This window comes from Pongo pygmaeus, chromosome 8, assembly GCF_028885625.2.
Source record: "Pongo pygmaeus isolate AG05252 chromosome 8, NHGRI_mPonPyg2-v2.0_pri, whole genome shotgun sequence".
NCBI classification, from domain to species: Eukaryota; Metazoa; Chordata; class Mammalia; order Primates; family Hominidae; genus Pongo; species Pongo pygmaeus.
This window is the reverse complement of record NC_072381.2, coordinates 111,935,908-111,959,868: the sequence shown is the minus strand read 5'-3', so window position 1 is coordinate 111,959,868 and position 23,961 is coordinate 111,935,908. Positions and strand designations below refer to the sequence as shown.

At 41.0% G+C, this 23,961-nt stretch overlaps 1 protein-coding gene across 5 annotated transcripts in view; it reads left to right on the top strand.

Moving 5' to 3' along the window:
- SORCS1 (sortilin related VPS10 domain containing receptor 1) overlaps positions 1-21,996 on the top strand; it is a 589,960-nt gene extending 567,964 nt beyond the window's left edge. Inside the window, exons 25-27 of one of the 5 annotated variants that reach the window (XM_054503113.1) lie at positions 16,185-16,290; positions 16,408-16,568; positions 18,101-21,996. In XM_054503113.1, the coding sequence (XP_054359088.1) occupies positions 16,185-16,290; positions 16,408-16,568; positions 18,101-18,108 (275 nt within the window). In that variant the 3' untranslated portion in view covers positions 18,109-21,996. The other 4 variants (XM_054503112.2, XM_054503111.2, XM_054503115.1 and 1 more) reach the window with 4 other exon arrangements.
- The last annotated feature ends 1,965 nt before the right edge of the window (positions 21,997-23,961 follow it).

Below are 23,961 nucleotides of genomic sequence, written 5' to 3'. Positions count from 1 at the left end.
GATTTCAGAATATTTTATTGTTCTTGTTGTTTTTTCAATCCCAGTATTTAAAGTCACTGTTCCTCAGCATGGAGTATGGAAGTGTGGAGGGGGGATGCCAGGGTGCGCCGTTTGTACTTACTTTAGTGAGTAAGCCATCAAAGGTCTGGGAAGCCATCAAGACCTTTGAACAGAAGTGTGACTGATTCAGAGCATTCCTTGAAAAAGATGACTGTAAGAAGCAAGGAGGATTGAGTAGGGCTTATCTCCTATTCTGCATCTTTTCATCCTAACACATCCATTGAACAGATATTTACTGAGTGCCTGCCTACGCTGGGCCAAGCAATGTTGTCAGCATAGGGGACAGAGTCTCTGCCCTCATAAACTACTATTGCTGGTAAAAGCCACTTTCGGAATCATATGCTGATGAAAATTCTCTGAAGAAAAGGCTGTCAACTTATCTCAGGGCATTTGATGGTCCTGACTGGCCTTTTCCTACCCAAAATGTTGAGCTTTGGTGTTTGGTGAATGGGGGTAGCACATGGCAGAGTCACACGTGACTAGTTGTATGGGAGAATGATCAAATTCCAGAAACAAGAGTTGTAGTCATCCTAATAGCCAAGCCACTGACAAATGTCAACTGAGTAGAAAGTAACCATTGAATATCGTTTTAAAAAGATTCACTGATTTATTTAATCTAATCAGACCGTCGAGCCTGTTTAGGTAGCAGACTGAACTTCATCAGCCACTACTTGTTCCCTTTGAGTTTAGAAATTAAAAACAACTAAGCCTGATATTCCATACTGAAGTATGGGTTTGAAGGGATGTGGCCAACTTGTCTATCCGTCGTGATGCAAAATTTGCTTTTACAGCATAAGCAGCCTTTGAATGAACACTATCTTTAGGTTTGGTGTATCAGAAAACAGTGCCTTTTTGAGTCCAGAGACCTTGCTCTGTTGAGCAGGAGAGCATTGGAGGTCAAGCTAGACCTGGAACTAACCCTATTTCTCCTATTCTTCAATTCTGGAGGCCACTCACATTTCACTCTTTTTCTTCCTTCCATACTTCTCCTCCATCTGTGTCTGGTTTTTATTTAACTGATTATTGCATTATGCTCTAATGATGGTTCAGATCATTTTGGAAGATAGTGAATGTTCCCACCACAAAGAAATGATAAATGATTGAATGATGGATATGTTAATTACCCTGATCTGATCACTATGCTTATGTATCACAGCATCACTATGTACCTCTTGAATATGTATAATTGTTATGTGTGAATTTAAAAAAAATTTAAAAGATTGATATGTTACTGTATTTAACTTTAGGGAGAAGTGGTATGTAAAAAAAAGGAAACCTTATTTTAAATGTTGCTTAAGAAAACTTTCTTCAATGACAAATAGTTTAGAGCTGGGACCAAGCTGAAATACTGAGATCAAAAAGTGGGTAATTAGCTGAGACTTTTTTGGCCAGTTGGCTTGGCCAGAGAAACTGAATACAGCAAAGGCATCCAAAGGTCTTTGGATTTATAGCTCCATGTGGGAACGGAAGTCAATTCCTGATAACCACGATATGTTAATCCCACTGGTAAAAACTCCAGATGGCAAAAAATAATGCAAAGTTGGGAAGAACTGAAAAATGTTTCCCATTCATGTTTGTAGTTTTTTCTGTAACTAGGAGTTTCAGAAGCAGGACTAAGACTCCTGGGAAGAAGGACTGGCAAAAGGGAGGTATATTTTGGGGACCCAGATATGCACACTGAGATTTAAAGAAGAACCCCTTGTAATATAGGTATGTGTAACACAAAGTCACCAAAGAAAAAAAAATCCATTTCCAAATAAAAGCCCAATCTTAGCCTGGACCAATTTGGAGAGAGTGAGAAAATTCTTTGACTTCCAACCATTGTAGAAATCTTTCCTGTTAGTTTTGATAGCAGGGTCTTTCGGCTATATAATTCCAAGCCTGATCAACTGGCATTGTTAAGTTTTCTGTCATGGCTATCTCAGCAACTGGAGTAGATATAGATCTATATGTGGATAATTAGCTCCAGTTTGGTAAGTAAACAAAGATAATGTCATGGGCTGATGGAATAACTGAGTCTTAGAAACTTTTGCTACACTGAGTTTGGCTATGCTGGTCATAACGCATTAGAGCTGGCAGTGTCCACAGGAGCACAGTCACTCAGGGCTCGATTTTCATATGCAAAAGACAAACGTGTCAACTGGAACAACAATTGTGATAGGGAAGTAAAATATGGGAGGGAATCTGTTTCCTGTTGGTGATTGCTCCTACGTTACCTTTAGCTACCTGATTAAAAGAAAAAAAGAAAAAAAAATATTTGAATAGGGTGGTAGACCCTACATATACAAAAATCAGTGGAGGGAATTCCCCCTTCACTCATGGAAAACTTGGCACTTTGGTAGGGTATCAGTGGGCCGAGACACTTGCCACAGTTTTGTTTCTTTTTTCTTTTCTTTTTTTTTTTTTTTTTTTTTGAGATGGGATCTCACCCAGTCACCCAAGCTGGAGTGAAGTGGCGTGATCTCGGATCACTGGAGCCTCTGCCCCCTGGGCTGAAGCCCTCAGCCTCCCAAGTAGCTGGGACCAGATTCATGCCTGGTCTAAGTTTTTTTGTGTTTTTGGTAGAGACAGGGTTTCACCATGTTGCCCAGGCTGATCTCGGACTCCTGACAGCTCAAGTGATCTGTCTGCCTCAGCCTCCCAAAGTGCTGGGATTACAGGCATGAACCACCACAATTGCTTTTATTAGGTTGAAATTAACACATTAATATTTGGATGGCTAGGAAGAGAAGGAGAAGGAAACCTGAAAAAAAAAAAAAAAAGAGAAACAGTGGGGAGGAGTATTAGATGCAGAACTTCCACCTCAACTCTATTTCTCTTTCTGTCATCCCCCCTGTAGGCAGGGTAAAATGAAAAAAAAAAAAAAGAAAGAACCATTGTTAGCAACATTTCATGTCTCATAAGCAGGATGGCTAATACCTTCCCAGGGATCTTTACAACATGCTGCTGCATCCCATTAATTGCTTAGCAGATGTTCAGCAGCCTTCTTTTAAAAATGTTTGAGCCAGAGTATGTTGTTGGTGAGAGAAGCAAATGCATAATTTGGTTTGTCTCCAAGGAAAAAGAACTGTCTCTTTTCAAGAATTTACTAGCCTTATTTTGGTTTTCAAATTCACTTCCCTGTTTGCTTTTATGGGAACACAAGGAAAGCATTTGCAGATACCTGAATGTCATTAGAGACTGGATTGTGTTTGCCCCCCACCCACCAACACGCTCCATTTGGGAATTCATTAACTGTGGTATCTAAGCTGAGCTAAATTTTGAATGTAGTCCTTGTTTTGTTCCTAGCCATTCCTGTGCTTCTTAGTTTTCATGCAGTTTTTCTTAAGGGTCTAACCACTCCTGACAGGTATGTTTCTGAAATTCTCTTTGCAGAAAGGAGAGACTTGAACCGTATGACAATAAGGGAGAACGAAAAGCATGTTATCCAGAAGGTTGAGGGAGGGTCATGGCCTGAGTGGCTCCCTTTGACTTTTAGTACCTGATGGCAGCTGGCATCCATGTTTAGCAAACAAAGGCTATGAAGTTGCAAAAACAATACAAAGAGTTGGAAAAGGGAATAGAATGCAGTCAAGCTAGTGTTAGACTGGAAGCACTGCTGTCTTGACCAAAGTGTACCTCTACTCATGATATTCCAGAGTGGAATATTTCTCCCCATTTCTTCACCTATTTCTCCTTGTCCACCTGTACTTTAAGGCTCAGCTCAATGCCAACATTTGCATGACATCTTTCCAGAGACATTTGCCTGGACAACATCTTCCCCTTGCCTGAAATCACATGGATTTTTAGATCTCTATCTGTCTGATGATGATGATGATCATCATGACCATCACCTTTTGAATCACTCCTATTTAATTTCTTGTGGATATGGTTCATCATATCTTTATATTAGCTTCTTCATATATCTTTATATCATCTTCATCATTTTACCTAGCAGATAACTTGCACGTATCGGGTGCTTAACAAATATTGTTTTCATGAATAATTATATGCATAATTTATAGCCTGCAGAGGTATATTCAAAATCCCATTCCCGCAGTTAACCTTCATATCCAGTTTATTCAGTTTATTCATTTGTGAACCTGTCCCCATGACATGCTTCTTCTTATCAAATAACTGGTCAGTGGAGACTTGCATTCATTTATACAATAAGCATCTAGGGAATCTTTGTATTTTTTTTTCTTATGGCAAGTATTCTTTAAATATGCATTGTAATTGTTTATATACACATTGTGGGGAATGGGCAGTTGAAGGAAAACTGGGCCCATCCTTCCTGGAGTTCTACATCCCAGAATGAGAGATGCGAGAGAGAATGGGAGAATGACTGGCAGGAGACTGTTACCAAAAGAGACTGAATCACTGGTCCTTATTTTATTGCTCTGGCCACTGGAAGACATGATTTCAGTATCACAGCAGCTTCACTTCATGGCGTAGCTCATGGTCACACACCTTGGACTGCAGCCTCCTCACCTTAACAAACCAGCAAAACCTTCACATCTTTTGTAATGCCTCCCTTGTCCTCCCCATCTCTCATGTATGCATTTGCCCTGGACTTCTGTATCATATATCTTAAGAGCTATAACGGGCTGGGTGCACTGGCTCATGCCTGTAATACCAGCATTTTGGGAGCATGAGGTGGGTGGATCACCTGAGGTCAGGAGTTCAAGACCAGCCTGACCAACACGGTGAAATCCCATCTCTATCAAAAGTACAAAAATTAGCCAGGCGCGGTGGCATGCACCTGTAGCCCCAGCTACTCGGGAGGCTGAGGCACAAGAATCACTTGAACCCAGGAGGCAGAGGTTGCAGTGAGCTGAGATCGTGCCACTGCACTCCAGCCTGGGCAACAGAGCAAGACTCCGTCTCAAAACAAAAACAAAAACATAAAACGGCTATGATGTCATTTTAGGGAGAGTTTTTCTAGCAAGAATCTGGAAGGCTCTGAATCTAATGCGAACTATTTGATCCATATAGTTACTTGTGGAAGAACAAACCTGAGCCGTTAAAAAAAAATCCCTAAAATGCCAATAGTTTTCTCATTGCCCCTAGTAACTTGAAATTTACTCAAGGGCAGGATCCATTTTTAGATTTATCATCTTATTCTTCACATGACTCTATGCCTTACTTTGAAATTATTCCTTTAAACCTATAGTTTATCAGGGCATATGAGATGAGTGAGGGCCCTCACTCACACTGAGCTGGCTAGACCTGAGGCACAAATACCAGTTGCATGAAACTTTACTAAATTCTAAATGAGGAGAATGAAAAAATGTTCTATGCAGAAGATTCAATAAAGCTGAGTCTTTAAGGTTGAATAGGAATTCACCAAAAAAAGAGCAAATAAGTATTGCAGGTTGAGAGGCCAGGTTGCACAAAGGCACAGAAAGGTGGAATTATATGGTTTATGTATAAAATTATGTCTGACATGGATTGGGGCTTCTAGATATGTACCCTCAAATATTCATAATTAGCATATTTACTGAGGGTAAAATTATGAGCAAAGGGAGAGGGATAAAATTCAGGAAAAATAATATGCTAGTATATTATAAACTTTGTTGTCCATCATCCATTGTGCGCTAATGAAGAAATTTTATTAATGCAAATTTGAGATGATAAGGTATAATGAATTTGGAAAATGAAAAAAAAAAGGCTGCTAGAAGGATTTTGGTGTTTTTTTTTTTTCTTTAATAATAGGTTTGGGCAAAACTCCATTATCATTTCTATTTTTAACAAAGTATTTACACACAAGTTTACAACTCAAGTGGCAAGATATGGTAATTTATTTAGTTGAGATAGAGACCTAGGAGGTGGAGCTTGTGTTTTTTTTTTTTTTTTTTTTTTGGTTGTCAAAGATGATAAATTTGGTGGTTTATGTTGGGTTGGATGTCATCAAACATATAAGTGAAAAACCCCATCAGGAAGCTGGAAACAGGGAGTGGAAACTCAGGTGAGAAGACCAGGACCAGAATATACATTCAACTATGAGCTTCAATTTACCATCTCATAGCAGATAATCAGGTGAGGGGAATCTGCTGACAGGTGATAAGTTAAAGCCTTAATTGCCAGTTTAAATCTTTCAAGCTCTATCAAACCCTGTATCTTTGTTCTCATGAGAACCCTTGGTCATGAGTAAATTTAGTCCTTATATTTGGTGGGGAGAAGGAGGGAGTGGGAAATGACCTGAAAACCTGTTGACTCTTCTAAGACAGAATAGGTAAGGTTTCCATGAGAATAGAAAGTAAAAAGAGGGCAAGCAAGGGACAACACTGACCTTTTATTTGAGAAGGCAAAAGCCTAACTAGATGCATACCTCCTAAATAGCAAATAACAACCCTTTAGGGATTATTTGCCCTTTGTAAGTTAGGTACCAGGCAAATGAACTGCAATTTGGATGGTGGGACTTCTGCTCAAAGAACTAAAAGAGCTGGAGCTGACTAGTTCCCTCAAAGCATATGAGATACATGAAACCCTGCCCCATACTTAGAAAACTCTTTCCAACTCAGGGTGGGAGATATCTGCTATAAATAGCAGCTGTTCTCAAACGTGACTTTACATTGCAATTAACTTAGGAAGTTTTATAAAAATAGAGATTTTCTAAGCCTCACCACACACAGTGAAGAATCCCAAGGAGCCAGGAATAGGAATCTTCTTTTTTTTTTTTTTTTTTTTGAGATGGAGTCTTGCTCTGTCGCCCAGGCGCGATCTCGGCTCACTGCAAGCTCCTCCTCCTTGGTTCATGCCATTCTCCTGCCTCAGCCTCCCGAGTAGCTGGAACCACAGGCACCCGCCACCACGCCCGTCTAATTTTTTGTATTTTTAGTAGAGATGGGGTTTCACCGTGTTAGCCAGGATGGTCTCGATCCCCTGACCTCGTGATCTGCCCACCTTGGCCTCCCAAAGTGCTGGGATTACAGCCATAAGCCGCCGCGCCCAGCCCCAGGAATCTTCATTTTTAGCAAGTTTCCGCTAATGATGCTTATGATGGTGGCCTCTTCACTAGTCTCCACAACCACTGTTCAACAGCCTTTCACAGACAGAAATCCATCTGCATAACAAGGAAAGGTGAACGACTATCTCCAGTAATAAATCTGATTTACAACTCAAGGCACCCACTAAAACAGAAGCATGAATTAAATAAGAAGAGCCTGTGATATTAAGTACAGGAGGAAATCAGTAATAAACATTAAAATCTAATTTCTTGGACTATTTGGAGCTAACCTAATTGGCAGAATGGGCAAATGACAATGAGTAAGGGGGAGAAAATGAAACATGCCCCTGAATCTGGGGCATATTAAACCCATAATCTAGATGAATGACAAAGGCCAGCCAAGAGCTGTGGCCATGAAGCAGTTGAAACATGATTAAAGTGTGAACTGGAATCTTAGTGGCAGATGTAATTGAACAGCCGTGAGTTTTATGAGAGTTAAACAAATAATATTATCTAGATGCTGTTCATGTGCCAGTGTGAGCATAAAATGATACAGCTACATTTCACTATATTTCTGTACATATTTCAGAATTCAGAGGTTGCCCTACACTGGGCTTTCCAGTTTGGTCACTCTTCATCTGGAGTTCTGGATAAACGCACATTATAAAAATGGTAAAGGGTTAATATTTATCAAAGGAAGAGCCTCAAACCTCAGGTTAAATAAAAAACATGACCAAAAAAAAAAAAAAATACACAGGAACATTGCTTCCACCCCCTCCTGTCTGTCAGTTGCCTTATTTAAACTGCTCAGTTCAGGAAAACTGTCCTTTGTCAAGGGTATGTGTGGGTTTTTTAATAAAACTGTTATCTTGTGTTATCTTGGCCTCTATGGCTGCTGCTGACTGGTTTAATTTCTTTTGCAGGTGTAATAAAAAGATGTTATCACAGAGATATTAGAGAATTAATATTTCCAGGCTTCAGTTGCTACCACTGGATGTGTTATGAGTAAATTTAGGAGGGAATAAGAAACTTCAAATTTCACCCTAGGTTGTGATACATCATGAATTCTGCACTACAGTTTCACATTGAGAAAAAGACTTTCCACTTGAAGGGAGAATTACCGTTCGTCAAGAAATTTTAGAAACTACAATATAATCTCAGCGACAACATTATGGATGCAGATGCCAAATAGGAGTTGTGGAACTCTGAACTGTAAAGTGAAGTAAATTGTTGCAATAACATTTTCCATTTAGGGATGAAATTAGTACTGGTGAAATTCTTCCACAGCCAGTAAGTTTATCTGTCTCTTTAGTTTCCGGCCACCATATTATCTACATAGTAATCATTTACAAGTCTTTTTTAAGTAAAGCCGTGGTACCGATACGTTTTCTTCCTTTAATTTTTCTTCCTTTTATTTTTCCCCAAAATAAATATATTTTTTATCTTCAAGTAATTAGGTAGTTGCACGGATACATAGACCCAGCGGCTTTTCATAGTTATTTAATCATTATGGTGTTATAAACAATAATGGATTTATCATGTAGATATATATCTAAATATTATCCCTCCCTGCAATATGATTAAATGTGATATTTTCATCTACCTACCAGCGTGCAGCAATGAGGTTGCTCGTTGGCTTCGTTTAGACATAGGATCTAGTTCTGTTATCCAGTCTGGAGGGCAGTGGCACATCATAGCTCACTACAGCCTTGAACTCCTGGGCTCAAGCGATCTGTCTGCCTCAGCCTCTCGAGTAGCTAGGACTACAGGCACGCACCACCACTTCCAATTAATATTTTTATTTTCTGTAGAGACAGGGTGTTGCTATGTTGCCCAGGCTGATCTCAAACTCTTGGCCTCAGGAGATTCACCCACTTCAGCCTCCCAAAGCATTGAGATTGCAGACATGAGCCACCGTGCCTGGCCTAGCTTCTAATAAATTCTTTCTTCGCCACTTCTTTTTTTATGAGATTACGGGGGACCATAAAAGGGGCTGAAATGATTACAGGGTAACTAGACTGAGTTAGCCAGGCTAGAGGATATGTCTGGAAACTCTTGGTCAGAGAATGGTCAGCAAGGAACAGTCAGATGAACAGAAACAGGGGCACAAACATGCATCAGAAATGCAGTTTCCCAGGGGAAGGCAAGGCACATAGTCAAGAGAAATTAACAAAAAGAAAAAAAAAAAGTAAAGGAAAGGGGAAGGATAACACATATAAAATACAGACAAGATGCCAGAACATAGGGCAAGCTACCCTTTAGACACCAAGTTTCTTATACCTAGAGTGATCAGGACTGTCCTGGGTTATCTATGCTATATCAGCGTAAGCTTTAGTAGCACCCCCTTTCATTCTTAAAGTGTCTTATCTTTGAAAATAATATATATGGTCTTCTTAACGTTTACCCTGCCACCCTGAGAGTGGGGATAGAAGACTATACCAAAAATTGGCTAATGTGGAGCTCAAAGGTAATAATTGGTAATAGAATGTTTAACCAGTTGAAAGAGACTTTTGAGGAAAGTAAATAAGCTATTGCTATGTAACAAACCACCTAGAAGTTCAGTGGCTCAATAGTAAGCATTTATTATTGCTTATGGGTCTAGTCTTATCTACGTTCACTAGTCTGTCTGCAATCAGCTATGGGTTGTTGGTTAGGGAGCTCTGCTGATCTTGGCTGGTCTGTCTCACATGTTATGGGTCAGCTGCCTGCAGGCTGCTCTGGCATGCTTTGGTTGGAATAATTAACCCGGCCTCTACATGGCCTTTCATCCTTTGACTGTTCTGGTCTTGCTCACATGGCAGTGGTAGGATTTCAAGAGAAAAAGCAGAGGTATGCAAGACCGTGAAATTCCCAATTAGCACACCATTGCTTCCATTGCGTTCCATTGCCAGATGCAGATTATAACGATAGCTCAGATTCAAGGCATGAGGAAACAGATTTTACCTCTTGCCTTTTAGGTGAGACAAGCTTCAAACTCATTGCACAAAGTTTAGACACAGAGAAGGGTAGAGGATTGAGCCAGCAATGTAATCCATATCTACAGGAGGCTGACTGCTCACTTAGGGGAGACTTGAGATGCTTTTAGGTAGTTTAAAAAACCCTTCTGGAGCCATCACCAGATTGAGCTACTATCAACAGCAAAGGGGCACATTTGTGTCTGTATGGGGATATTTTTGCTTTGTTTTAGTGATCCAGAGAATATAAAACTCAGGCATGCCCTAAAGACAGGACTGGAAGTTTTATGAGTGAGAATAGCTGGGGCCTGCTATGCAGTATTCTCAAACTGTTATACATAATAATTACCTGTGTACCTTGTCACATATATGGATTTTGGAGACCTACTCTTAAAGACTATCCACTGTTTTGTTTTGTTTTGTTTTGTTTTTTGAGGCAGAGTTGAGGCAGAGTTTTGCTGTGTCGCCCAGGCTGGAGTACAGTGGCACGATCTCGGCTCACTGCAAGTTCTGCCTCCCAGGTTCATGCCATTCTCCTGCCTCAACCTCCCGAGTAGCTGGGACTACAGGCATCTGCCACCATGCCTGGCTAATTTTTTTTGGACTATACATATTTTTTTCAAGTGAAGCCTAGCTAACAATATTTTCACAAGTGCTCCAAGTAATTCTGATTCAAGTAGTCCGTAAACTACACTTTGAGGAATATTTCACATAATAGCCAGGAATCATCACCTTCCAACCTTAGAAAACCATAAGTCATTCTTCTCTTCTTGTCTATTATGATGATGCTTGGTCTTGGAGTTACTGATGTTTGTCATTACTTGGCTAAGTGACCTCAACTCCCTGTCACTGGATATTACTGAAGATTCACCCTCAGTTTAAATTCAGAAACAATGCTTCACTTGTCATTAGAGCTACTAAAGGACAAACTGAGACACATTAAAATGTTAAAGAGTTTATTTGGGCAAACAATGATTCATTAATCAGCACCAGACCACAGTTGATTTAGGGCTCCCAAAAAGGCATGAGGCTTTTATGGGGTGAAGGTGAAAGCTAGGCAAAGAAAATACTTGATTGGTTAAAATAGAGGAATAGCCTTCTTTGGATCATTCTAGTAGAAAGTCTCTCATTAGATATTAGTTAGTGGTTTCTAATTGATTAAGCTTAAGTTTCGTTTTCCTAGAATATGACTGTTTACTCTTTACTTGGGTTTTGGTTTGCTTACATAAGAACCCAGGACGCCAGAGCTGCCTCAGTCTAATGGCCTCCCAATTGGCTACTTTAACAAGAGACTTCCCTGGAAATTCCCACCTAGTCTGGTCTGCAGTCTTGTGGCTTTTTCCCAATAACATAGCAAAACTTTAAGACTCTGATGATTGGATTTGTTTCTAAATGGAGGGAAGGCCCATTGGACAACTGAGAGTGTTCTGTAAATGGAAGCCTTTCTGCCCATTCTGCATTCTGGATAAACTTTCTCTGTGCTATTCCCATATCACTGTAATTTCTGAAAAAATATTTCAGACCACATGGATTTTGTGATATTCAAGGCATGTAACTCAAGCCTGAATTGAGTCTACTTTGGGGTCAGGAGAGGAAAAAAGAAAATCAAGGTATGGTAAATTACTTCTACAGCATCCTGACAACACTAACTCTTGGATTAGAATTAGAGTTGAAAGTTTCGGGGTCATAGTGCAAGTAGCAGTTCTCCAGGAATGTCCTTTTGATAGAATGAAAGTGAACACTGGACAACAATAAGATTGTTCTGCATGGCTTCACTGGGTGATGCTACCATGTTATTGACCTTAAAACTTGGAAATAAACCGAGCAAAGGGCAAAACTGCAGCAAGAGGGGCCGGGTGCGATGGCTCACACCTGTAATCCCAGCACTTTGGGAGGCCAAGGTGGGTGGATCGCTCAAGGTTAGGGTTCGAGACCAGCCTGGCCAACATGGTGAAAACCCATCTCTACTAAAAGTACAAAAAAAAAAAATTAGCCATGCGTGGTGGCAGGTGCCTGTAATCTCAGCTACTCGAGAGGCTGAGGCAGGAGAATTGACTGAACACAGGAGAAGGTTGCAGTGAATCGAGATCGTGTCACTGTACTCCAGTCTGGGTGACAAAGCAAGACTTCATCTAAAAACAAAACAAAACAAAATGAAAAAACTGCAGCAACAGGGAAAGCAGTGCCTGGAGAGAGGCATTTCCTAGAGTGTTATGTGGAACCTAGTTCTGCAAAGGGTCTGTGGTCAAATGAGTTTATGAAAGACTATGGTAAAGTTAAATGTGTTCTTTTCTGCAAGGGCTGCTGTGACCCTTTAATATACTGATGTACATTGTGAATCTCCATATGAGGAATGCTGTGTGTATCATCGCCCCAAATTATCTCACCAGGGAACTGTCATAATTTTTCAGGATTTTTTTTCTGTAGAAGAATACACTTTCAGAAATATGATAGCAATAATATGACAATGTTAGAAATATTGGGCATGTAGTCGGTCCCAAATACTATGACAGTACTTTATAAATTCCATCTCATTTTAATCTCACAAATTTCTAAACTAAACACTAGTTTCATCTCCATTTTGCAGATGAGGAAACTGAGATTTAATTTAAGTCACTTAGTCTGTAAGTGACAGAGCCAGGTTTGATTCTGAAAAGGCTCACATCATTACTTAACCCCAAATGTGGAATTTTGAATTTGTTCTCATACATACAACTATAATCATTTATTTAGCACTTACTACGTGGCAATCACTTTTCACAAGAAAATTGTTGTTATTATTGTAAGTGTTCCCATTATTATCATCCCAGGTCCTCATGAATAAAATATAAAAATTCAATGCATTTCCACATTCCTCAAAGGATTTTAGAAATGATATGTGCAAGTACGCAGGCTTAAAAATGTTGAGTCACTTGGAGTACTGCTCGTATCCATGTTTTATTTTGTGCAGGAATAATGGCAAAAAGCTGCTCAGCACTTTCCCCTACACGTCTACCTTGTTTAAGCTGCAACTGGAAAGGGATTAATGTATGGTAATTCCACACAACAAGCTAAAGCCCATTTATCACAAGTTTCCATTCCTCAGCAAAACACACACAAATGCACCTAAGTGCTGGGCAAACTAAGAAATGCAGCTGCTGTTCTATGGAGCAATAATAGGTCCGTTTATACTCAGGCACCGATCAGCAAGCAGACGCCACCCACGGAACACAGAGGGCAGTGGTAGTCAGTCTCTGGCCACTGCTGCTGGCTGCTTCCTGCTTCCTGCTTCCTGCTTCCTGCCTCTGAGAAGTGACTGACTGATGCAGAGATGGGGAGGGTGAATGGATAACACACATTTTAGAACTGGGATACAGAAGTTCATTTGCCCAGAATAATATGCTAATTACTTCACAGTGTTAATGCTGCTTGTTGAAGGATGATGATTTAGTGTAAATGATTTAGAATTGAAAGACAACCTGGGGATGGGGAGAGATAGGAGGAAGGAAAGAGAAGGGAAAAAGTTCGTGTGTGTGTGTGTGTGTGTGTATGTGTATGTGTTTGTGTGTGTGCATGCATGCATATGCGACTTTGCTTTCTGTGTTGCTGACAGCTTGGACAAAGTAATTTTCTCTCTTAGTTTTCCATTTATTTCAAATGCCAACATTTTCAAGCAAGCTCAGTATTCTTAGTTGCTTCATATCACAGGTATTCTGGTTATGCTGAAAGAGCATTTAGTTAGGAGTGAAAAGTTTAACTTTATTTCAACCTCTAACCATCCCAATCATCTGTGGCCCCTTCTGAGACTCCATCGTTCCCTGACAAATTAAGGGTTTGCATTAGAAGTTTGCCTTGAAAACATCTTCCTAATATAATTTCCTTGATGTGATGATCGTATTGTGATAATGATGAGAGAGAGAGAGAGATCTTATCTTTTAGAGTTATAGATGGTTAAATTATAGGTTTTCCAAGATTTATTTCAAAATTATCCGGTGGTTGGAGGTTGTGGGGTTGGATAAAATAAGATTGGCTGTCGGTTGATGGTTGTTGAAGCTGAGTGGTAGGTACATGAGGTTTCATTTCTGTATTCTGTGTATGTGTGTTTGCATGCACACATACATATCCATACATATATACACACGTATGCATATATGTATACATATACCTGTCTTCCAAACTTAAGAGTACATGATTTATTATTCCTACTGCTCCTTTTAAAACTTAGTATTTTAACTTGTGCCACTTGTTAATTTGCTTCTTGTGCTATAGTCTTAGTCCTAATCCCTATCCTCAGAAATATGTCTTTTACTGAAATTAGCCCAGGATTGAGTATATAGAAAGTGTGTATGTGTGTTTGTGTGTGTGTATGTGTATGATGATTCGGGTTCAAGTCTTGGTTCTTCCATTTACTAGTAAGTACTAAGTCCTTTTAAAACAACACTAACCAGTGAGAACTTCATTGTTAGCTGTTTAATGGGGATCATAGTCGCTGCCTTCCATTTGTGAAAATCAATTGTGATAATGTCTATGACAAATGGAAGGTGTTCTCTTCCCCTGATGACATCCTACCAGTTGCAGGGTGAGTTCTGAAGAATTTCTGGACCTCTCTGCTAATGGCATGGAGAGCTTTGTTTTCTAATTTTGAATCAAAAGAAAATTTGCCTTGAGTGTTCCACAGCAGTGGGACCCCACCCATCTTTTACACACAAACTCACATATTCCCATTTCACATATTCCCATTTCAAAACTGAGGTGATGTTTGACTTACAGGGGAGAGAAAATAGTGGGGGCGTTCCTTATATTCAGTGTGTGTGTGTGTGTGTGTGTGTGTGTGTGTGTGGCCTCCTGAAAGCCAACTCTCCTGAAATTACTATTTTCTGAGAAGGAAGGGGTGGCTTTCATTTTTCACCAAAACTATGTGGTTAGATGGAATATGCTTTCCAGTATCAATACAGAGTGGCCAAGATGTAATCCTGAAAAAACCAGACAGAGCAGAAGCAACTGAAAGTCTTGTCTGAGACCATCAGTATTATAGTCATTTATTCTTGAACTTTTTTACCTGGGTGACTAGAAGGTTGCCCTCTCAGCTCACACCAGAGAAAACCACAGAAAATGGTGATTAAAGGTCACCTGTATTTCTGGGTATCAGGCTTTGCTTAAGTTGATGGAAGGTAAAGGTCAGCACCAAGGCTTCCCTGGAGTACGTGTGGCTTGTCGTTTATGCGTGAGCTGTACTACATTTGCAAAATGTCAGCTTTTAAGAGGGTAGAGATTAATTGCAAAGTCTACAGGTACAACAGGTTTGACTGTGAGATGGGGGAAGGTGTAGAGGTGGAGAGAAGTGTTTTCCAGACTGCACCTTAAGGGGAAACTCAGGGAGGGAGACTCTTTGATGGAGGCAGAGGCTTCTGTTTTGTCTGAGAGAAAAACTCACTGTGTTTGAGAGGCTGGAGCATTTTGGTGAGGGCTGTCAGAGCTTTTGGGAAATTGTGGAGACAGCCAGGTGGCATATCCCTCCTTCAGCATCTCAGCGGCTGCCCTTGTGAAATATTCACTTGGCCATCAGTTTCCTGTGTACAAAAATACAAGCATGTTCCATCACTTTGCTGTCCTTTCTGTCACGTATGACAACTTTCCAATTATTTTTCTCACATGACAACTACTGGAGTAGGGGTGACGGGGTAGTTGAATTCACAAATATATTCCTTCTGGTGGTTTTATTGGCAATCTGTTTTGCTTTGTGGAAAAATCTTACACTCAGAGTATAATAAAATATAATTATTATATTATAAATATTGATTAATAATAATAATACTAGCAGCAGTAGAAATGAAATCTAATAGTTACGTGACTTACTATGTGCCTGGCACTTTTCTCAATGCGTAACATACATTAGCTCACTTAATCCTCATAAGAACCCAATGAAGTATATACCATTATTTTGATTTTACCACATAAGGTACATTAAGGTGAAGCAACTTGCCCAAGACCACATAGCTAGTTAGAGTGGGACTTGAATCCAGACAGCCTGGCCCTGGGGTCTGTGCTTTTCATTGCTCTGCCGCAGAGCAGGAACATTTGGGGTGGGAGTAGGGGTGGACTCAGATGCATCCCATGTCAGCCATGTGACATGCATCTTGTATGTATACCCCACACGGTTTTCTGGGACTTACCATGCTTGTGTGTGAAACATTTGAGCCTCTCATAGAGTCTCACCTGCCCAGGTATCTGCTCATTTTTCTTTGCTCTGTTTCCCCCTCAAGCCCCCCTGGTGGACCTCACTCCTACCCACAGTGGATCTGCCATGCTGATGCTGCTCTCAGTGGTGTTTGTGGGGCTGGCAGTGTTCGTCATCTACAAGTTTAAAAGGTGCGTGTCCCTCCATCCACCTCCCCCCACCCCTGACCTCTTCCTTCTCCCTGACAGGTTCAGAAGCATGTGTTACAGTGATGTGCATAGCAGTGATGGTTTCTATTAATATTTTAGGAAGATCCCGGGGATTAATGTTTATGCCCAGATGCAGAATGAGAAAGAACAAGAGATGATCAGTCCAGTCAGTCACTCTGAAAGCAGGCCCAATGTCCCTCAGACTGAACTAAGGAGGCCTGGCCAGCTTATAGATGAGAAGGTGGAATCCCAGCTCATAGGTAAATGATTCCCAGTAGCCATCAGCTGTTCAGCTGAGTAGGCAATGGCTGACTCTCTCTCTAACCCCTTTCTGGCTTGACATAACCACTTTCTTTTGCTCTAACACCCCTGAGAGAAACAGCTAAGATGGCTTTTTCCCTGCTTCCTCTCATTGGGATGGGGGAAAAACAAACAAACCTCTTGCTTCTATCTAGTTTTTTTCTCTCATTAGTTTATTCCTCCTTTTGCAAAACCCTCCCTAAAATATTGGGCTTAAAATGTTAAAATGTTATATGTTTATGGGCAAAGAGCAAAGCATTTGCTTTAATAGTATATAAGAAGGAGAGGCCTCAGAGGGTAAGGCTGGTGAACCAGAGGGCTGGGCAGAGTTTGCAGGACACGGTATGTATTGACTAGAATGAAACATGGTAGCCTCAACTGGATACAGCTCTAAGGAGGGCAAACTGCTCTGGAACACCAGTAGAGGAGTGACATAATGAGAGTGGCCAGCCTGATCATCCAGGGAATTTTTTTTTTTTACATCTATTGGTAGTCTAGGAATTTTCCCTCAGGAGATCTGGAACCTAAGATTGAGGAAAAGAGGCATAATGTTTGCAGACATCCAGGCAGTGGAGCATCCTGAGAGAGACCACTGGTGGGTGAGACTATTACAGAGCAGATTAGCAAATTTCTTCCTCTTTTTTGACTGTCCCTTACCAGAAGTTGTAAAATGGACTTTCTCATATTTCAATGGCGCTCTCTCTGCCTGTGAAGTAGGCACGGGAATCCAACAACGAGGTATAGAGAATCTAACGTTCACTTGCTAAATTCTGCTATTTATTGCAGCAGAAATTTTCCAGGAAGCTAGACAAACCTATGAAGCCACTATTGCTGATCCATTTCTCTGTTTGGTTCCTCCTGTCTGTTGGCATTAGGAGTTGAAGCCTTTTATGTTTACATCTAGATCCTGCATTGCTGACAACAGTGAATAAATTATTATATAACCATTCATGCTCCACTCTAATGTGATAATGCCAAACCACCTAGAAGGCCTTTACATACAATTTTTAATCTTACTTGGAAAACAATGAGTATGTAAATGGAAACATAACCCTCTTTAAATGAATATGGGAAAGGTCTGTGGCTGTGTTAAGGGGAAATGTAAATGCAGTAACTGGCTCCTATCATAGATAATGATAACAACTGCAGTCACATCTGGTGTCCAATTTTCACAGTGCACTTTCTTTTATTTGGAGAGGCAAGGTAATAAATGTGTAATTGCTTGAGGCTAAAAAGAAAAAAGTCTTTTCTGTCTTCAAATCCAGAGAGGCATTCACCCTGTCTACTCATTCCTAAAGCTTCTAAGTACATTTTTTGGGATCATTTGGTTCTCAGTCGCATTTCCGTAGGGTATGAAGTACAGCCTCTATTTGCTTTATTAAAGTAGTAATTCCTCCTTCTCCAGGAAGATATCGCAGCACATTGCAAAGTCTGTGACACCTTTCCCTTTCCAGTGTCATTAAATGAGTAAGTGTTACACGTTTTCTCTTAGGAGAGTAGCTTTACCCTCCCCTCCCTCCCCTTCTACTCAACCTGGTGACTCATCTCTCCGATTGCAAAGAGCAAGACACGCCACTCCGCCTTCAACGCCAAAGCGGGGATCTGCTGGGGCACAGTATGCAATTTAAGGAAAACCCCCAAAGGCTACAGGCGACCTGCTGATCAGGAAAGAATTTCGCTCTTGTCAAGTACATCATCCTTCGTGACCACTAACTTTGTGTTTTTTTTCTTTCCTTTGTTGTTCTGTTTCCTATTTTGCCAGGAAGTATTTCCATAGTTGCTGAGAATCAAAGCACAAAAGAAATCCCTACCTATGTAAATGTTTGAATGGAGGACGCCAGTAAAAAACAAAACAAAAACAAAACAAAACATAAAATATAAACAATCAAAATCCAAACAAACAAACAAACACTCACTGCATCGGGACTTTTTAATTCTTCAGACACAGACAACAAGGGTTTTTAGCTTTAAGCCTGTGCATGTGGACGATACTCTGAGAACATGTCTGGAGGGGCAGTGTACAGGTGCTCTATTTTAATGGAAAACACTCCCCTCTCCCTCTTTCTTCTTCTCTCTCTTTTTTCTGATCGGTCGTGTTTGTAGAAAATTCATAACATATATAGGCCAAGGAAATCTGCATGTATTTTTGGAAATATTCTTGGCTCTAGATTTATCAGCTATTTTAGCATTAAAGGCTGATGGGTGGATTAGCTACCCCAGCTCCTTTCATAAGACACAAAGACATGCACAGGAGTTTGAAACCCTGAGCTGTTTCTCTGTTCCACTTTCCATACTGTCATTTCCCTTCTAAGTTAGCTTTGGTAGCTCTGTTGGTCAGCAGTGGCCACAAGGCTGCTTTCTGCACTCTCTGTGGCCACAGGAACAAAGATGCGAGTTGAAGATCCCTTTGTGCCGGTAGAATAAGGAAGGAAGGGAGGCAGGGAGGCAGCGCATGTCAGAAACGGACCTTGGTTTCCTGTTCACCTCTTTCCACCATGATTGCCTCCCCTTGCAGCTTTCCCTACTCCTGCCCCAACTGCAGTAGGAAATGGAATCCCATTAGTTACCCATTGTCCTGTCTTCACGTTTGTTTGTCATCCATGTGTGACCATGATCTGTTGATATCTTTGAATCTCTTCCCTCCAAACCCCAAGTAAGTTGTCCTTCAACTGTTCTCAATTTTTCTTCCCAAACATATTGCTAGATTCTGGACATTAACCCTGACGTTTCCTAAATACTGGCCTGGCCTGTGCCGCCCCTGCCTCCACTACTCGCAAGTTTCTGAGCCCTTTGTCAGTTTTGTACATTCCCAAGCATGCCAGCTTCTGTGCCCATGGACCCTGCTGCGTCCTGCACAGCAGGGTTCAGTTTCATGTATCTTTGTCTTTTCCTCTAGAACTTGCCTTTTTCAAATATCCCTGCCTTTTCCCACCTGGAAACATATACTGTATGTGAAAGAGTTGATATATGCAAAGCAATTCAAACCTGGCCATGTACTTTGGAAAAGGAAGCATAGAGATGAATTGTGGTGTTCTCACACCTTAACGAAAATCTCGTGCGATCTGATTCCAGAAGATTCTTGTGAGAAATGTTTTGAATGTGTGACAATTTTGCAGGGCAATTTCCTCCTGTGATGGTTGCTGTTACCTGGTATTTCCACTCTCACAATAGAATAGAAATGTTTGTGAAATAAAACTGATTTTAACTGGAAGGAGATACAGGTTAATGGACTTTGTGTTTAAGAGTGTCAAACAGTCTGAGAGAATAAATGGGAGTCTTGTCTTACATTAGGGTGAGAGTTTGATTATTTAGGATGATCCCAGTGATTTCATGTGTGCTCTCTGACCTCTGAGTGTCATAGTATCATTAAAGGAAAGATTTAAGTCTGTATAAAGGAGAAAAGTTACTGATTGGCAAAAAAGATTGGCACAAAGCAAGAAGAAACCCCATTTTTCCCCAGGGTAATCATGAAAGAAGGCTCAGAGAAAGAGGGAAACAAAAGCCTGTTCAGCAGAGGCCCCTTTAGTATTATGGACTGGGCAAAGCCCACTATAAACTATAGGAGAAAGAAGTTCTGATAAACCTCTTAGTATGCTCAGCCTCCTTCTTTGCTATGTCCCTAAGCCAACAGGGTATAACACAGTTCCTGGTGATAATGAGGGTGTCCTAAAGATCCTGATGTCCATGACTTCATGTAGTTCAGGCACAGAAAGAATAGCAAAGCTGCTGTCAGAAGTTTATCAGGCAGAGATGTTTATGGTTGAGGATACCCCATATGAATCTGGGAAATGGGCTAGGCCTGAGGCAGTCACCTATTTGTAGAACTCAATTGATTCCCAACCTGCCAGGCTTCCTGTCTCATAGGAAACATCCTCATTGATCCTCTTCAGTTGGAGCCTCCCAAATTTAATCTGGAAGACAAAGTGCTGGAAAATCAAAAGAGGCTCACTCAAACCAGCACAGGGAGTCCTCAGAGTTGCAGTTCAATTCATTTTAATTAGAAAAGTATGAAAAAGGAATAACACTCTTATTCTAGCACAGTGCCTTGCCTAGAGTAGTAGTATGAAAACTATTTGTTGAAGAAATAAATGAATGGAAAGACATAGGGAAGAATGGGCTGTAAATCCTAATTAAAAATAGAGGTCGACATGAGATGCCTGGCATTTTGGGAAGTGACCAAATATGGCCAGCTAGAGATTCAGCATCTCCAGGATCCTCATGTGCCTCTCCTCAAAGCTCTCTCCCATCTGTAGGAGATTAGTGAGGCAAGGTGCTGCTCAGAGAGGAGGACCTCATTGTTCTTATGACCTTGGCCAGTTGTTCTCAAAGTGTGGTACCTGGATCAGCAGTATCACTATCACTTGGGCCTGTTAGAGATCCAGATTCTGGATCCGTACCCCATACCTACTGAATTAGGAACTCTAGGGGATGAATAGTGGTGTTCTCTGTTGCTAAGTGATAGTGGGCCCAGCTATCTATTTTAACAAGCCTTCCCAGTGATTGTGATACATACTAAAGTTTGAGAACCATTGTACTAGGCCATTCCAGCTGAATCTCAAAGAGAAGGCAGTAATGAGAGCCTACAAATGGGAGGGACCTAAGTGCCTACCTACTCGCTAATCGCAGGTGCAAACACACAAAGAGTTTGGTGGGCTTAAGTTCAGAGGAGTGTGTAGGGAGGGATGTATGTGGAAGGTAAGATTCAGGGCAAGCTAAAAATCTGATACTGCAACGTTTTCCAAAATCCCAGAAGGCAAACTGTGCATGTTCTACCCTGAACCACCCAAGCAACACTTTCTACCTTGCCTTATTTTTAATTGGAGTCACTGTCCAAAATGCAGAGGTTTGCTTTGCTTTTTTTTCAGAAGTTCCAAACAGCAACTTTGAGAGTAATGGGGTGCTTGGCAGCTGTTCTGTGTTTTCCAGGAATCCAACTGAGCATTGAAATCTCTCATTTGCCAACTTATTTTTATAGGAAGCCAATTTAAAAAAAAAAAAAGAAAGTTTTCTTATAGTATTGGAACTACTTCTAATTTTAAAATGACTTTTTTGATGTATTTTTTGTTAAATACTATGTAGTGTAATGTATAATTGCTCTTGTTTATTGCTTTTACAATCATATTTATTAAACAGATAATGTCTCTAAAGTCTTTGCCTCAGGTATTTTTTTTTTAATCCTAAACCCTTCGTGTTCATTCTAAATATAGAAATGTTGCATGTATAGGATTTCATAAAGGCTAATTGCATAAGAAATAGTAAACACCACGGGCTTGAGGTTTTTGGCTGTTTTTTACTAACAAGGCAGAATATACGTACTACCTGAATTCTACCTGCATTTCAATTAACTATACAATGTCTGTTTATTAAATTACTTTGATTTAAAAATTAGTCCAAACTGGTTATTTTAGAATGAGTACGTGTTCATTATTATTAGTTCAGAATTAGAAATTATTGATGGGGAACAAACCCATTCAAATTTGTTCATAACCTTGTGGTTACCAAAGGACCGAACCTGCGTGGAATGAACTGAAACATGGGGAGTGGTAAAAAACAGCAGATGAGTAAAAACAGCTGTGGACCTGGAATCAGGAAAGAGGAGTTCGCCTCTGGCTATGCCAGCTGTGTGACCTTGAGCAAATCATTTTAACATATAAGAGCTTTAGTGCTCTCGTGCATATAATTTGGAAGAAGAAGATCCCTTCCAGCTCTGACATTCCAAATACTATGGGTGAGTCATTCCCCAAGAGTCCCAAATATTTGATTTAAAGTTAGCAGGAAATAACATGGTAGACTGGATCCATCTTTTCAGCCCTGTGGCTTGCCTACGTAAGTGGCATTTCTCCCTGGGCATCATTTGGTGCTGATATTTGGCTGAAACATTTGTACAGGCATAAAACCCTCCCTAGCCTTCCCGAAGGCCTCCCAGACACAGAGTGGTGTTGCCTCAGCTCAATCTCAGCATGTGTGAAACTTCCTATTACTTTAGGTGGCCCTTAACCTTTCCATTCCCACAGACTAAATTCCTGAATCTTTATTCCTTTCCAGGCCAGAGCCCATGCACCTCCTTCCTATCAGAAGCAATGTATCACCTGTGTCAGGCAAACAGCCAGCATCCCTATACACGTCAAACAGAGGGGAGTTAATACAGAAAATGTGTTGCTGGGTTAATGGAAGCACAAAAATACCAAATAGGAGCAGGTGAGGCAACTCTCAGATCAGCCTCAATAGGAAGCCTCTCACTTCCCTGTGCTGGAGAGATCCAGGTATTACCAGAGCCCTGGAGTCAGGACCGCCAGGTTGAAGCTGAAGTCATGGAGGACTTGTCTGGCAGGAGCTGGAGCCATTGAGGAGATGTGACTACTGCCTGTCCTGTGATGCTGGCCAAGCAGAGGGGTAGGGAGAAGTAGCTTGCTTTTTCCCTTGCTCTGGTCTTCTTTGCTGTTGCCGATCCTTTTAACTGCACAAACCCAGCCACAAGCCAGTGGGCAGTGGAGCCTAGGAAATGTTGTTTTCTGGAATACAAAGTGAACCGGGAGGGAGTGGGAAATGGATTTGAGAGAACACAGGCAGGTGACTGGCACAGCACCCCTTTCATGGCCAGCCAATATCATAACCAATAGATCTCCCCCAACCCAAATGCGCCAGGTACTGTAGCTCACACCTGTAATCCCAGAGCTATGGGAGGCCAAGGCGGGGGGTTGGGGGAGATTGCTTGAGCCCAGGAGTTCCAGCCTGCAGTGAGCTATGATCATGCCACTGTACTCCAGCCTGGACAGCAGAGTGGGACCTTGTGTCTAAAAAATAATAATAAGTAATCCCAGCACTTTGGGAGGCTGAGGCGGGTAGATCACATGAGGCTAGGAGTTTGAGACCAGACTGGCCAACATGGTGAAACCCTGTCTCTACTAAAAATACAAAAATTAGCTGGGTGTGGTGGTGCATGCCTGTAATCCCAGTTACTCTTGAAGCTGAGGCAAAAGAATCACTTGAACCCGAGAGGCAGAGGTTGCAGTGAGCCGGGATTGCACCACTGCACTCCAGCCTGGGCAACAGAGTGAGACTGTCTCAAAACAATAAATAATACGTAGTAGGTGCTCCTTTCTCTGTGAGTATGTTCACGTATTTTTCTTTAAACATCACATATTTAGAACTTGGCTGTATGTTTATGTGTGGCACTTACACCTTTCTCACCAAATTCTACACTCGTTTACAGAAGGATCTTTATTTTATTCGTTATTTCAGCATTTAGGACTGGGCATTGCCATTAGGGGGCACTAGATAAATGTTTGCTGGAACTCAGCCCTTGATTTTCAGCTTAGTGTTGTGAGCAAGTCCATTTTATTCAGCGATGAT